We start from the raw sequence: 16,676 nt of genomic DNA, 5'->3' as shown, positions 1-16,676 counted from the left end.
TTGGAATTGCGATTTCATAAACAAAAAGTGTGATTTTAAACCAAATCACATAAAATGAATCGTTTAGGAATTGTGTTTTAAAAAAATTGTGATTTGAAAACGCATAATATATATATATATATTTATTTTTTAATTTTTTTAATTTTTTTTTTCCAAATAGCAGTTGCTTTTTTTTAAAACACATAATTTTAAAGGCTAACCTACGATTTAAAGGTCAAACCACGATTTTGCCAAACGCATAAGTTCATTTTAAAAAATCAATTTTTCAAATCGCACATTTAGAAATCGCAAATTCAAACGGACCCTAAATATGGTAGTGGAATTAATAACTAAGCAAAATACATAAACTTTTAAGGGTAATTATATTTTTCTCCCATGAACTACCAACTATTGTCAATATGCCCCCATGAACTGACACTTTCACCATAAAAGAGCATCGAACTACAATTTTTTTTTATTTTTTTTTATATCAAAACCCCCATTCTGTGATTCAACTTTGTTAAATCATTGATTCAACTTTGTTAAATCATACGATCAACTCATCACATGCGCTTCACATGCCTTTTTTTTATAAAATTGTTCTACCTAGTTGCCCTCACTTTCATATTTTAAAATAAAATAAAATTATGAAATAGATCATTCACTGTTATTTCCCTTCCCAACAACCCAAGCACATCTCTCTCTCTCTCTCTCTCTCTCTCTCTCTTTGTGTGTTGTGTGCAATCTTCTAAACAACCAGACAAAAACACAGCAAAATGGAAATCCGACCATGGCATCAACCACAAGCCTCTTTTTCAATCTCACAACCTTCACGTTAAACATAAAAGAAAGTTCAATCGAGATTCAATGTTTCTTGCTCTTTAGAGACTAGTTGCATCACGTGGTCAAAGGTGGCATATGTGGAGGAAATCTGAAAGGCTCAACGAGCACATGGTCTGGCCAATTCTTTTTTTCTTATAAGGAAAAGAGCTGCCTTGTTAACGTTTCACACAAGCAGGAGGCAGCCTTCCCATGTTGCAGTAATACCTCCCTTTGAGACTTAAGCAGAATCAAGCCTAGCTTTTCTTGTAAACCTCTCTCCTTAATACCACCAAAAACCTCTTATATTTTTAGCTTTCAAAATTTTATTCATAGCTTTAAGTTTCTTATAAACTCGAAACATAGGAATACCATCTACAATACAACTCCAACCTTCTTCAACCCAAGACAAAACACAAATCATGTTCTGCCCAAAACCTAAAGAACTTAAAGGGTTTGGGACCGTAGAATCCAAAGATTATGAGATGGTGGTGGAGGTTTAAGGATTCGTGAAAGGGCAGAGGTCTTTGTCAGTACATTGTTTTGGGTTATCCGCTTCAGTCGATGCCGTCCGATTCGGGGACGCTGCTCCACCTGTCGTTCAACCATGACCGTGGGTGCTTCGCGGTCGACACGGACCACGGGTTCTGGCTCTTCAAGTGCGACCCATTCCGCGAGATCTTTTGGCGGGAGTTCGTCGATGGCGGAGATGCTCTTCCGGTGCAATATCTTGGCCCTCATCAGCGGTGGGCCCCACCCGTAGTACTCACCCAACAAGGTCATGATCTGGGACAACCACTAGGGCCATTGCATCGGCGAGCTCTCAAAGAACAAGCTTCGAAACATGGTTTGTGAGTTAGTTATCTGTCAGGTCTGAGCTATTGAAGAAAGTGACGAGCGAGAGAGAATAGGAGATGATATATTAGAATAATTCAAAATAGCTCTAATGTTAAAAGTGATGGCAAAATAAGGAGAATAATTTTAAAAAAAGTCATGTGAAGGGCACGTGATGGGTTGATCGTCTGATTTAACGAAGTTGACTGACAGAATGAGGATTTTGGTAAATAAATGGTAGTTCGATGTATTTTTATGGTGATGGTGTCAATTCATGGGGACATATTGACGATGACTGGTAGTTCATGGAAAAAAAGGTAATTGCCCCAAACTTTTAAGAAAAAGTTTGATTATCAGATTGGCATCTGAACTAAGGGTGTACAAACGTTTATAACTAGTGGTTATTGGCTAAAACCGCTAACCGCTAACTACCTAGCGGTTATTGCATTTTATCAATCGCAACCGCTAACCACTTAGGTGGAGGCGGTTATTTTTATAATCGCCGATTAGCGGATATTGTATTAATAACCGACGGTTTTAAAATCGCTTTTCAATTTGGGTTTTGGACAGGTTTTAGGCCGGTTTTGAGCCGATTTTTGTGCAGATTTTTATTTTTTCAAAACCGAATTTAATAATTTTTGGACATTTTGCCTTTTGGGACAAAATTAACAAATTTAAATACAAATCCAAAATATTTATTAAAAAAAATACAAATCCAAAACACAAACAAATAACCACATAACCAAATCCAAATCATTACAAAATTACAATTCCAAAACCAAAAAATTACAAATTCAAATAAAAATCCAAATAAGTAAATAATCACGTACTCCAAAACATTACAAATCAAAATAACCACATACTCCTAAACCAAACTCTTTCCTTCTGGAATATCTTCATTTGTTGGTGGGCAGAAACTGATATTGAGTAAGGGACATTGCTCAAAAATCAAAGGGAAAAGAAGGGGGAAAGCAAAAAAAGAAAGAAAAAAGGATTAAGTAAGGGGGAGCAACCTGAAAAATAAAATAGAAAACCGATCAAAGCAAAAGCACTACAGAATCACAGATCTAAAAAAAACTCATCAAAGCAGAAAACCCTAAAGTCTTTGATCTCTATCTGGAGAGGAAGCTTACATAGTAGCTAGCAGTCTAGCTTGAGTTGAGCAGAGAGGAATGACAGTCGGTAGCAGCTAAGAGTCAAGAGACCGAGACTAGGAGAGGGCCGAGAGGCTGGATGCTGGAGAGTGGAGAGGCAAACAACGGACTAAAAAAATGAAATCGAAAGGGAGGATAAGTTTGAAACCTTGAAGGTCAAGGCTAAATCAAACTAAAGAGTCTTTATATACATCTTCTTTTTTGTCCAAAACATCGTCATTTTGGGATTCAGTAATGCCTAAAATGACCCCCTCTCCCAGGTTTTTAAGTTATATATATAGCCAATAGCCATTATTAATCGCTTTTCCCAAACCCTATAACCGCTAACCACCTCTGTATAGGCGGTTAGCGGTTATGCGGTTAGTGGTTTTAAAACGATTATAACCGCTCCGTTTGTACACCCCTAATCTGATGGGGAAGTCTTTCGTTCAAACGATCAGTTGTGATGTACAATAGAGAGCCTTCCAGAATCATCCGTTCCATTTTCCTTCAAACATGTACCTGAGAGAATGTCTCGTTCGATTCCTGTTTCATTTTCGTTCGGACGGAAGTGTCATGGTGGGCCTTGTCCCATTCCCATTACAAGTTCGTTTGAACGACTGGCGACTGGCGTCTGAACAAGAAGTCTTTCGTTCGAAGGGTCAGTTGTGATGTACAGTAGAAAGCCTTCTAGAAAATAATATGTTCTATTCCCGTTCTATTTTCGTTTGCATGGGTACCTGATAGAATGTCTCGTTTGATTCCGTTTCATTTCCGTTCGGACAGGAGTGTCATAGTGGGCCTCGTCCCATCGTGTTCCAAATTCGTTTGAATGACGAGATTTTTTTAGGAAGTTCAAAGTTGTAGAGACTATATATGTAATTTGAATGTGGTATTGTATTTTGAACTGATGCATGATATTCCTATCATATTGTTGGGCTTTTTGTTTGACAATCTATTGAGGCAAGTAATTAATTCATGGACTTGAGGTACTCTACTTTGTTCCCTATTATAGTTTTTAGACAATTTTTGTATTATTTATTAACATCCCTTGACATGTTTATCAAGGTTAAATAAATGAAAGAGAGTATAAATATCTAACAATTTTATTTTAATTATATGCAAGGCATACCGCTTGAATAAGAAAAAACTTTGATATGATGTTCTTGCACTTGCTAGATGGGTAGTTTTAAGTATTGTCTTAGCTAATAAAATATCTATTGAAATTCTAGGATAATGTTTCTACTAATACTGCTACAATTGCTTGATTTTTCAAACCTAATTTTCCATTTTTAGATTCCATATTGTCTGTTTGTGGTTGACCTTACTGTTCTTGTTGATAAACATTTTATTTTCTTTTAATTGGAGAAGTTTCATTTGATTATCTATACTTTTGAACATTTGAGTACCTGTTGGGATAATGTTTCTACTGCTACAGTACTGCTGAAGTGTGAAATCTTCCAATAGAACACCATTCATCTATGTATTTGTTGTTTTTGTCATGTAATCACTTGTTAATTTGATTTAAATAAAATTTTAGTGCAAGTTAAACTTTAGTATACATTTTGAATTTTAGTATATCTGTTTTAGCTTTATGATTTTGATAAATTTTGATTTGCTCAAACCTTATTCATTCTGCTGAGATTTGTTTTTAACAATATGATTTTAGAATAATCCCTAAAAGCGTGCTAATTGCTAGGTATGTCTTAACTCTTAAATGGTTTGTATATTCTGCATGCTAGAAAAATTTTAAGTGATAAAATTCATTTGACATGTTTATCAAGGTTAAAAAACTGTGAGTACAATGCAAGAGAGTAAACAAATATCTAACAAACTTTTTTTTACTGAATGCAGGGTGGCCAGTGGCAACCTTTGAGATTACATTGTTTTATGCTATAATTTGTGTTGTATTTTAGTAATTTATGTAAATTTGATCTCTTTGTTCATTTGTATTTCTTTCATTTATGTGTAGTTTTTTTTTTTTTTTTTTTTTTTTTTTTTTTTTTTTTTTTTTTTTTTTTTTTTCGAATTTGCTTGTAATTGTTAGAAAGTACTTATTATTTATCTGGTATCTATTGAATCAAATTTTTGAGTTTTTCAAATTTTTTTAAAAAAATTCTAAAAACAAACCCAAACGAGCCTTAATTGAATTGAACTGTCCATATAAGGCTCAAGAGCTATTTAATCGAGCTTGAGCTTGGATCAAGCTTTCCGAAAATATTTACTCTAGCTCAAACTCAAATATGTCAAGTACCCAACTCGACTCGAAATAACGTTTTTAACGAGCTCGAACTCGAGCTAGGTTATGTATCTCGTGAGCCGAGCTTGGACAAGGATTTTTTAGTTTGGCTCGAGCTTGAGCTCAACCCGTTTAAAGGTCCTCTTAAACAATCCGGTCCTAAAATTTTCGAACTTAATTCAACTCTGTTCAATTACAGCCCTAGTTGAACTCATCTCATTGCAACTGTAATCACTGCAGAGAAATACAAAGTCTTTAAATTGGTTTTATGGGGGGTGAATGGGAAAAACACCAATTTTTACATGACAATGCTTAATATTTTTGCTATATAAATCGGGCTTGGTTTATTAATTAAATGAATAGAGTTTGAACAAAAATTTTAGGCTTATATAAATTTAAGATCGGCTCGACTTGTATAAGTTTGTATAAATTCATTTTATTTTTATTTTTATTTTTATAAATTATTTTTAACATTATAATGAGAACATCTTAAGCATTTTTTGTTTTAAATGCTCATTCATAATGTAATAAGTATAAGTTGAATTATTGGAATTGTGATTATGAATATAAATATATATTTGGTATATATGAGTGAGATTATGTGTATGTGTATATGTGTATTTGAATGTATAGAAAACAAGATAAATATATAAAATTGAGATTAAATTATTTATGATTTAAGTTAATTTATCTAATTATTCAAAAAATAATTAAATAACTAATAATTAGTATTAATTTTTTTAAAAATTAAACAATCAAATCATTTACTTTATATTTGAAATGACATGAGCTTGTTTGAAAATAAATAAATAAAATTTGAATAGATTATGTAACTGGATAATAAATTTGTATTCAAAAAAAAAAAAAAAAAATCGGCAGAATTTAAACATTCAAATTTCAATACTCGATAAGGCTCTACTGATCGAGTACCCTTCCGTAATATACCGTCTTCCTTCCATTTCTTGTGTACCACCCCGTCTACCTTCTTGGCCAAGACCCGAAATCCCGAAACTACCCTTCTTGCAAATCAAAGAGACCCAGACCTTTCTTCTCCCTCTCGACCGCCTTCTGGTGATCTCCCTTCGCTTCACATTCTCTTGCACCCATCTCTCTCTCTCTCTCTCTCTCTCTCTCTCTAAGGGAATTCTGTTTTCCTTCGCTAGAAAAGGAAGGGTGATTCCCTGCTTCAACCATGACCGTCATGACTCCTGCCCCCATTGATGTACGTCCCCACACTCTCTCTGTCTCTGTATGCGTGTATGTGTATTTGCGTGTCTGAGTAATCTCAGTTCAATGCCCTTAGTTGTTGGGTTCAATCTCACTGATCATCTTGATTTTTCTCGGAGTTTTATGAACATCATTGATTGAGTTTTTGTTTTGGTTGGGGTTGGGGTAATCTGGGGCCTTTGGTTTCAATTCAGTACGATTACGCTAATATATCGCATTGATGCTTGGATTTTTGGGTTTTGGTGGATCCGAAATGGCGAAATGACTGATTTTTGTGCTCCGTTTACAGCAACAAGAGGAGGAGGAGATGCTCGTACCGCACTCGGATTTGGCTGAGAATAATCACCAACCCATGGATGGTATAATTGTTGTCTTTCTATTGATTTCTATCTTAGTGCAATTCAATACTATACTTGATTTTTTTCTTTCCTTATATTTTTCGGTCTTGTTGATCCAACTAAATTGGTTAATAATAATAGGATCTTGTTTACGTGTTGTTTGTTGCCAAGCGAATGTTGGAAAGTTAGGGAGAATCGGTTGTTGATATTCTAGATTTTTGTTATTTGGGACTGGGGGAGAACTAAAGCCTTTTTCTGGATTGCATTTTGGGTGTATCTTTCTTGCTTTTGTGAGCAAAAGTGAGAGCAATTTTTTATTTTATTTTTTTCTATCTGATGCAAGAATTCAAACAATATGTATAAATGTTACCTGCTGAGCTGAACTGCAGGGTTTAGTTTAGATTATGATCACAGTACATTTTAATTTTCAATTACTTGCTGGAGTGCTACGATAATGATTTTGTTTTTTTTGGTTTTTTGTGTGTTTTTGTTTCCCTTTGCAAATCATTAGTTGTCACACAACCTGAAACTGCTAGTACCGTGGAGAACCAGCCAGTGGAGGATCCTCCATCATCGAGGTTTACATGGAGAATTGACAACTTTTTTAGGCTGAATACTAAGAAGCTCTATTCGGAAATATTTAGTGTTGGAAGTTATAAATGGTAATGTTGGTTTCTTTCCACTATTGTGAGTGCTATCTCTGCGTGCGTGTGTATGGATATCAATGGAAAAAAATGTGTATATGTGAACGTGCAGTCTGTGTGCATTACCAGCTATCACTCATCTTATCTTTGCTTTGCTCGGGCAGGCGTGTGCTTATTTTCCCAAAGGGAAACAATGTGGAGCATTTGTCTATGTATTTGGATGTTGCTGATTCAGCAAGTTTGCCATATGGGTGGAGTAGATATGCACAGTTTAGCTTGTGTGTTTTAAATCAAATTCATAACAAATACTCAGTGAGAAAAGGTACCCCTTTCAATATATAATTTATATTCTTTCTTGGAATTTCATTGCCGCCGGGGGGGTGGGGGGGGCTGGTGTTAGCTTTGAGTGTGGACACAGATATAATCTATTGTAGAACTCGAGAAAGTAGTAGCAACACATCATCTTGTGATGATTGCTAGACTTTCCTCATATTTGAAGAATTGACTAAGATGCATGCATTATTTTGTCGGCAGGGGTTTTTTGGTAGTCACTTAAAATCTGTGTTTTGTTTTGTTTTTTTTTAATCATAAGTGAGTGTGGCTCCTAGGAGGGTGTGGAGGGAGAGAGTTTGAAGCAGTGCTGAAAAGCCCTCTACTCTTGGTATTCGAGGAAAGATTTCCTTAAGCATTCATGTGTAAACCTAATTCTTTATTTCCTTTGGCATCCATCATCTGTACTATAACACAAAGAAGATTCATGGAATCTTATATGCAGGTATAGAAGAACTATTATACAGGGAAGTAAAAATTCTTATTAGCAACCTAAAATAATTATGGGTTGGAATTCTAGGTTGGAGCCAGCTATTTTCTTGTTCCTTTTCACATCCCGAGCTGGCTTAATATGTCATTTGAGCAATTCAATCAACAACTTGAGTAACTAGGGGCTTTTGTATGCTGGAATTCAGTTGGCGATCAATGTTCCGATAGCGCAATCTTTGGGTGTTCCTTCTCAGTCCTATCGGGGCCGTGGACCAGTCCTCGACGGCGCTAGGTGGGGGAGGGGTTCCCTCCCTCTTTTCAATGGGTTTTGTTTCCACCGAGGCCGTTCTCCCAAGTTTTTACCTGGTATGTCTTGGAGGGACTAGCAGTCTTCTTGGGTATTCAAGGTGGGTGATTCTTTGGAGGGGGATGATCCTGAGGGAGGGGTTGTTGTATACCCCAGGGTAGTGCAAGATGCTAGGTTGTGTTTTCGCACGATGGGGTTTTCTTTCAAGGGGACTGAGAAGGGCTTTCTGGATTTCTTAACTTTAATTGATGAGGGGCAGCACTCTGCCTTTGCTCCTAAGAAAAAAGGGAAAAGAAAGGTTAATAATCTAGAATGTTCCATCAATTTTGATGCTAGGGTTGTTGGTTCTAGTCGGGCTAGAGCATCCCTAGTGAGCTCTCCAAATTTTAGCTAAAAAATATACTTTTGTTATTTTAACTACTAGTTTTAACAAACTTCCAACATCAAACTCTCCAAATATTTCTACTTATCAAAAAAAAAAGAAAACTCTCCAAATATTTCTCTATTTCAACTAGATATTAATTTTTTATTGGTTTTAAGCAACCACTCCTAACAAATGAGGAGAGAGGAAAAGTGAAAAGTGAAGTGAAAGAAGAGATAAATGATTAAATATTCAATAGCTCATGAAATTTGTGAGCCAAATTTGGAGTGAAATTTTGACAAGAGCCAAAATAGAGATATTATAGAGTTTGTTGAAGTGGACTTTTTTGAGTTTTTCACCAAATTTTGGTGAAAAATTTGAAATGGAGAGCTCACTAGGGATGCTCTTAGAGGCAAGAGGTTGGAGGTTAATGTATCATTTCTTCTGTCTTTTGAGTTTTTTCCGGGTATTCTTCCTTTGTTTTCTGTTTTTCTTTTGTTTTGGTATCCTTCTTGTATTCTTACTGTCTGCTTAGGGGAGCCTTTACGCTTTTTTAATACTATTTATTTTCTTACCTATCAAAAAAACTAAAGCTCCCTAGCCGATTGAAATTGAAACTTTTAGAATAGAAACTTTTAGAATAGAGCGAGGGCTCAAAGATTGCGAGCCAATGTAAATGTGAAACAAATTGATACTATGTTTTATGATTGATACAAATTGATCCGCTTTTTATAAAATTCTTTGATTAGCTATAAAAAAAAAGTATTCTGTAATTATTTTTGTTTATAGTAAAAATATATAATATGCTTGAACTTGTGTAATTGCATTCCAACGATGTTATTTAATGAGTCTACCGGCGTACACTAGTTTCTGTTATGTTTATTACAATGTTCCTTAACTCCAAGGGGTTGACTCAAGTGGTAAGAGCTTTGGTCTTGGTGGCATTCCATTAGATCTATGGTTCGAATCCCCTTTGGTGCAAATAGTTCTTTGGGGCCAGCCCGCTGACGAAGCTGTAATATTATCCGATTTGTGTGGAGGGGGCGCTTTGCACCGGTCTGAGGTTTACGCGATAGGGGTGGGTACACAGAGTGGCCATGCCTTTGAGGAGTTCCTCGTCATAAAAAAAAAATGTTACTGTTTCTTCTTGCATCAGCTCAAGCTGTGCTTTATTGTATGGGTTGATATGGAATGTCAAGATTAATTTATGCTTAAATAGTTCAGTTCATTGCTTTGCGTTTTCATTGTTGAGGGTGGGCCCTATTTTGGGTGTTAGATGATTATTTGGATCCTCTGTTTGGGATCCATGGATGGAAAACATTGCTTTATGAAGCAGTGAGGTTCTTAAAGGCCCTTCATTTTTTATTTCTCTGGTCTTAAACTGTTTGCCAAGCTTAAAAGAACAAGTATCACTTTTACCGTGTAAAATGACTTCTTTGATGGCCCTATCTAAGATGTTTGTCTGTGGCTGAAAAATTCTGTGTGAACAGAAGGCAATGTTGTCTCTACATGAATGGATGATGTGTATTTGACACAAATTAGTTATGTAATGTCATCAGGGCCAATTTTAGGGGACAAGAGTAGGGAGATGTTAAGGACATAGCAAACCACACACGCGCTTGCGCGCACACACACACACACACTTTAGTCAAATTTTATTTTAATAGATATAATTACACAGCCATTGTGGAACTCCCACTGCCCTTCACTTACATAAAAAAGAAAGAATTTTATTTTATTTTATTCTATTCAATAGATATAATTACACAGCCATTGTGGAACTCCCACTGCCCTTCACTTATATAAAAAAGAAAGAATTCCTAGTCCCCTTCAACCCTGTTTTCTTTTTGTAATTGAAGTTTGTGTTACTCTATATTCTATTCAATAGATATAATTACACAGCCATTGTGGAACTCCTACTGCCCTTCACTTATATAAAAAAGAAAGAATCCCTAGTCCCCTTCAACCCTGTTTTCTTTTTGGAATTGAAGTTTGTGGTACTCTATTCTTGAAAAAAAAAAAATATAACCTAAACTTTCTATATTTGTCTGACAGTAAATTATACAAAAAGAAAATTGTAGGTGGCTGAAACCTGTTGAACATGTAAACATGTTGATAGCTGAATTATGTTTTTTTTTTTGATAAGTAAGAAAACTTTATTAAAATAAGCGAAAAGCGCTCCTAAGTACACAAGAAGTATACACAGGAACACCCAACTAGCCCACAGAAGAAAACCTACAAGAACCTACGCACACACAAATCCCGAAGGCCCCAAAAACTCAAAATCCAGAAGAAACACCCATAAAACCCAAACTACAAAATACATCCCAGAAGATACCCCCACCCAAAAGACATGAAAACACCCCCAAAACCTTAAACCCGAAATACAAGCAAACCCAAAAAACAGAGGGAAAAACCCAAGAGCAACAACCCTCACAAGATCCTGAGCAAAAACCAAAAGCCTTAGGAACGACCCACAAACCAACCCAAGCATACCAACTCAAGCATACAACTCTACAACATAAGGTTCTTTCCTTTCCTACTCCTAGCGGAAGGCTTAGTGTCGCCATAGTTGATAGAGTTATGTAGATTCAGAAGCTCCCTCTTGCCTTTGGACTTTTGGCGCGATATCATCTTGTCATGCTGAAATTCTTCTTCCATGGCATCCCGAATTGCCAACGCCTCCTCCCCAAAAGCACCCTCTGACGCCCAATCCAAAGGCAAAACATCCCAAAAATGAACATCATCCTCCCAAACCACAATCTGAATTATGTCCAACATAGTCATGTTTCACCTTTTGGCTTGTCTCTGCTTCTTGTGATTTGACCATGTGATTTTGAAATTCTGAAGTCATTCAGGGTTTAGGCTGACATTTGGAGCTGTTCTGATCATTATTAAATTCCAGTCCTGAAATCTGATGTTGTCTTTGTTGTTTCCATATTGACAAAGAGCTGCATAATTTGATGCTGGCTGTACCCATAAATAGTGTTGTAATTCCATTATATTTGCATGATTCAGACACACAACATCAGTTCAATGCACGAGAAAGTGATTGGGGTTTCACATCCTTTATGCCTCTTAGTGAGCTATATGATCCTAGTAGAGGGTATCTTCTGAATGATACTCTCATAATTGAAGCTGAGGTTCTAGTTCGTAGGGTTGTGGACTACTGGACATATGACTCAAAAAAGGAGACAGGTTATGTTGGGCTTAAGAACCAAGGAGCAACATGTTACATGAACTCTCTTCTCCAAACTCTGTTCCATATTCCGTACTTCAGGAAGGTCAGAACCCATGCTTTGTTTTCCTTGTAGCTCATGGAACTGTCTATCTTGGAGTTCTGAATGAAAAGTTAATGTCTTGGATTTATATTGCAGGCTGTGTACCATATGCCTACAACTGAAAATGATTTGCCATCGGCTAGCATTCCTTTGGCTTTGCAGAGCCTATTTTACAAGCTCCAGTGCAGTGACAACAGTGTTGCAACAAAAGAACTGACCAAGTCCTTTGGATGGGACACATATGATTCTTTTATGCAGCATGATGTGCAAGAGCTCAATAGGGTTCTCTCTGAAAAACTTGAAGACAAAATGAAGGTAAAATTTGACAGGATTTCTCTTCAGAGTCAGATGTGAAGCTTTTTTACAAGCGTGGTTGTTGTTGACTTGTCCACAGGGAACTGTTGTAGAGGGAACAATACAGAAGTTATTTGAAGGGCATCACATGAACTACATCGAATGCATTAATGTGGACTACAAATCAACTAGAAAGGAGTCATTTTATGGTATTTTCTCCCATATTTGAGATTTTAAGGCCTGCAAAAGGGCTTTATTGCTTCTCCTGTGTTTGTACAAACTTCTTTATATATGTATACAGATCTTCAGCTTGATGTCAAAGGCTGTCGGGATGTTTATGCTTCATTTGATAAGTATGTAGAAGTTGAACGTCTTGAGGGCGATAACAAATATCATGCTGAACAATATGAATTGCAGGTTAGTTGCTAGTATGTATCTTTTCCACTCTAAATATCCGATCTAAGACTGCAGAATTCATGCCAAGAAAGTAAATCCAATTAGAGTTGTTGAGTTTGTTCAATGACCTTTATTGTATGCTGAATATATTTATTTATTTGTTTATTGTCTTTTATGATTGTTGAAAGTGTTCACTCGTTTTTAAAATCCTTCATCTATTTAATTTTATACGTTTGTTAGCTTGGCATTTTTTTTTGACGAATAATAATTTATTGATGAAGAAGAAAAGCTCGCGTACACGAAAAGTATACAAGAGAAGCAACCACCCTAACGGGGTTGAAAATCCAAAAAGTTAACAAGATCTACAAGACAAGAAAAAGAGACATTAGGATCAAAAGATACATCCCATTCTAAACGGAAACTCAAGAAGGAGGATTTTAGTTGTAGCACATTAGATTCGCGGTCTTCTAAAAGAAGTGGATTTCTTTCTCTCCAAATGGAGATATAAGTAAAGTAGAGATGACTTTCCGTATGGCCTCTTTGGATTGTCCTCACCCTTGTGTCTTCCAACATTGAAGTAGCTTTAGAAAATTGCTAGGCATGACCCACGAGACTCCAAATAAGATTAGAACCAGGTTCCATATCTCGCTAGTAAACTCACAATGAATGAGAAGGTGGTTTATGGTTTCCTCGCTCTTCTTGCAAAGACAACACCAGTTGACAAGGGTAAGACCCTACCTCCAAAGGTTATCGATCGAAAGAATTTTACTCAAAGCTCTCGTCCAAGTGAAGAAAGCAATATGAGGCAGAGGCTTCACCATCCAAATGCTCTTTCAAGGAAAAAGGGAAGACTCTTTAAGCAGTAAAGTAAAGTAATAACTCCACTTCAAACTAGTGATTATGAGCTGGGGACCACAACATTTGATCTCTTTCTCGGGTGGGTTTTCAAAGAGTATAATAGATCGAGGAATGCAAAAAGGGACTCAAGCTTGGGCCCAATCCTGGACCGCCCTAAGAAAAGTCGGGTTCCAATGGACATAAGAGCTGTAAGAGTCCATGTAATCTGACACTAAGGCCTCTTTGTCTCAAGCTATTGAATAGAGTTCTGGGAATAAGGACTCGAGAGTTGCCCCTTCGCACCACACATTCTGCTATAAACGAAAACGAGATCCGTCCCTTACTCTGTAGGAGACCAAGTTCGAGAAACACCCCCAACCATTTCTAATGTTCCTACAAAAGCCCACCCCATATGGTGCTCGAGTTTCCTCAAACACCTGCCCCCCTCTTTGGATCCCATACTTCTTCACAATCATCTGTCTCCATAAGGAATTCTCTTCTTGAGCAAATCTCCATAGTCATTTACCCAATAAAGCTCTATTGAACAACATGAGGTTTTTCACACCCAGCCCTCCTCTAGGAATTGGGGAGCAAACAAACTTTGATTTCACTAGATGGAGCTTTTGCTCACCATCAAAACCATCCCAAAGAAAGTACTTTTGAATGCGCTCCAATCTTCTAGCTATATTGCAGGTAAGTGGAAAAAGGACAAGAACTACGTAGGTAAGCTGGAAAGAGTTTTCTTGATAAAAGTTAGGCGGCCACCTTGAGACAAATAGATCTTCTTCCAACTAGCTAATCTTTTTTCCATTTTCTTGACTACCCCTTCCCAAATAGCTTTTGACTTGAAAGGAGCACCTACCCTAGATACTTCAACGGAAGGGAAGAGATAGTATAGTTCAGAATGTAGCCAACTCTTCCCGGTTTTGTACTTGACCCACTGCTACTAACTCTGAATTCCAAAGGTTGATCTTCAAGCCCGAAATAGCCTCAATACACATAAGGATGTGATCCAGATTAAGAATTTGGTCATGGTCTTCATCACACATAATAAGAATGTCATCTGCAAAAAGAAGATGAGAAATCTCCAAAGAGACTGTGTTATGGAGGTCGACGTGGAATCTAGATAAATAGCCCCACTCATAGCTCTAGACAACATCCTACTAAGAGCCTCTATGACAATCATAAAAAGGAGAGGTGAAAGTAGGTCCCCTTGATGAATGCCTTTGGAGTTCTCAAAGAAACCATATGGGCTGCCAGTGATCAAAATAGAGAAACGGGCTGTGTGTATACAGGCGGATAAACTAGGTAGCTAGCTAGCTTGGCATTATCTTATTGATTATAAAAGTTAAAAAAAAAATAGTTTTTTTTTTTTTTTTTTTTTTTTTTTTTTTTTTTTATTTTATTTTAATGTTCTTTGCATATGAGAAGCTAGAAACACCTATGATGTTAGCAAATTAGTAATCTTTTTATGCTGAGATGGTTTTTCATCTGTTATGTATCCAGAGGTTTGTCATAAATATTGATATCTACTCATTTTCTGAACTGCATGACATTGGCTTCTAAAAGCCTAACTCTTCCCTGTTTGGCTACATGTTGGGATTTGATTTGTGCACACAGACATGTAACTGCATTTTGTCTAATTCCTCTTATGAAAAGAATCCCACCTTATTAGTAGGCTACTCTTTGAGGAATTGATTTATTGCTGCATCTGTTTGTTTCATCTTCCATATCTGCGCTGCATAGGTATCCCCCTTGAGGTTGGGGATTTAGAGTGTGTTGACTATCTGCAGTTGTGTGTAGCAGCAGAACTGAAAGTACAATATTAGAAGCTACTGTTTACTGGCAGATTTACTCACTCTAATTGTGGATAGATTCTGACATTATTATCACAAAATCCTTAATATTGTTAATTATGGAATTCATATAATATTTTTTTATTTTTTATTTTTTATTTCTATTGCATTACCAATATGCATAAAGACAATTGGCCAAATCACCATAATATAACTGTAAAGTCTAGAATAATCCCTTATAGGATTGGTCCAATGGAAATTGTAATTGGTGTCCAGTGTTTATCAGGCATTGCAGAAATGGAAGTTGGAGTCTTTGTTTCCATTCCTTCATTTGTTGTATTCTACAAAAATTCATAGTGCTGGAGATGACATGATGATGGTTTGGTCGCTTTTGAAGAATATGAAATTTAGGGTCAAATCTCATTACCATGCTTGAGAGCAGCGCGAGGGTATCACCCTTGCTTGGAAATACATTTAGCAGGCAAAGGTTTCTTGCTTTGCCAGTAGCTCTGAGATTATTATTATTATTATTATTATTATTATTTTGCCCTTTTATTTTGTTTTACCATTAATGACAACAAAATTAATGAAGCACCAAGATCTTGAGCATGGATATGTTGTAGGTTTAAAGCTAGTGGTGAAACAGTGTACCATCTTCTACTTCATTTTGTCATTGCTAGGGAGCTTCGATCACTGTTGTTTGGGTTTGTGTGTGCTATGTGAAGATTGTTGCAGAGATATTGGCTTGTTAAGAGGGCCATTTTGGTAGTATCAGAGTAATGTGATTTGTTTTTGTATATGTTGTATTCGAAGGTTAAGAAACGATTGTACATATAACAATGGCAACTTCTGAGTTATAAAATTGAAGTTTCTCAAGTCGAGCTCGTTCTCTCCTTTTCTGGCAGATCGCGGTGATTCTGAGTCGTCCCACTTCTCCACTTCTTTACTTGATGTTCCTTCGGTGCTGGATGGTGGTTTCATGGAAAGATTGGTTGAGTTTGCGGGTGGTGTCCAACCTTTCTCTCCTTTTGAGTGGTCTTTGTTATGTTCCACGGTGGGGTTTGGGTCCAAGGGGGCAAGAGGATTAGACTGTGCCTTTCTTCTCTGCCCTTGATGAGGAGCATATTTGGGAGGATAAGCTTGTCGGTTGAGAGCTTTAGGGGCTTAGGGGTTTGGTTTGTTTTGTGGGATGTTGTTTCGGTGTTGAGGTGTTTGTTTCTCGTATACTTCGTGTGCACTAGGGGTGCCTTATGTTGTTATTTATAAAATTTGCATTTACTTATGAAAAAAAAATTTATGGGGTCACTTTATGAGTTTATAGTGGCATCTGAAATTTTCTCTTTCTCTTTTGTTAGACTTCTTGGATTTGTTAAATTTTTTGATTTAGCTTTGTTTTGCCTTCTCTGTTTTAGGCATTTCTCCTGTACTGCCC

At 36.6% G+C, this 16,676-nt stretch overlaps 1 protein-coding gene across 1 annotated transcript in view; it reads left to right on the top strand.

Moving 5' to 3' along the window:
- The first annotated feature begins 5,966 nt into the window (after window positions 1-5,966).
- LOC133876677 (ubiquitin C-terminal hydrolase 13-like) overlaps window positions 5,967-16,676 on the top strand; it is a 49,343-nt gene continuing 38,633 nt past the window's right edge. Inside the window, exons 1-8 of the mRNA XM_062314935.1 lie at window positions 5,967-6,226; window positions 6,521-6,590; window positions 7,081-7,231; window positions 7,378-7,535; window positions 11,659-11,924; window positions 12,018-12,236; window positions 12,316-12,424; window positions 12,517-12,632. Of these exons, the coding sequence (XP_062170919.1) occupies window positions 6,197-6,226; window positions 6,521-6,590; window positions 7,081-7,231; window positions 7,378-7,535; window positions 11,659-11,924; window positions 12,018-12,236; window positions 12,316-12,424; window positions 12,517-12,632 (1,119 nt within the window). The 5' untranslated portion in view covers window positions 5,967-6,196. The remainder of the gene's footprint in view (window positions 6,227-6,520; window positions 6,591-7,080; window positions 7,232-7,377; window positions 7,536-11,658; window positions 11,925-12,017; window positions 12,237-12,315; window positions 12,425-12,516; window positions 12,633-16,676) is intronic.

The sequence above is a fragment of the Alnus glutinosa genome, chromosome 9 (genome assembly GCF_958979055.1).
Source record: "Alnus glutinosa chromosome 9, dhAlnGlut1.1, whole genome shotgun sequence".
Classification (NCBI taxonomy): Eukaryota; Viridiplantae; Streptophyta; class Magnoliopsida; order Fagales; family Betulaceae; genus Alnus; species Alnus glutinosa.
Note: the sequence above shows the minus strand (reverse complement) of the source record. Positions and strands in the feature narration are given on the sequence as shown.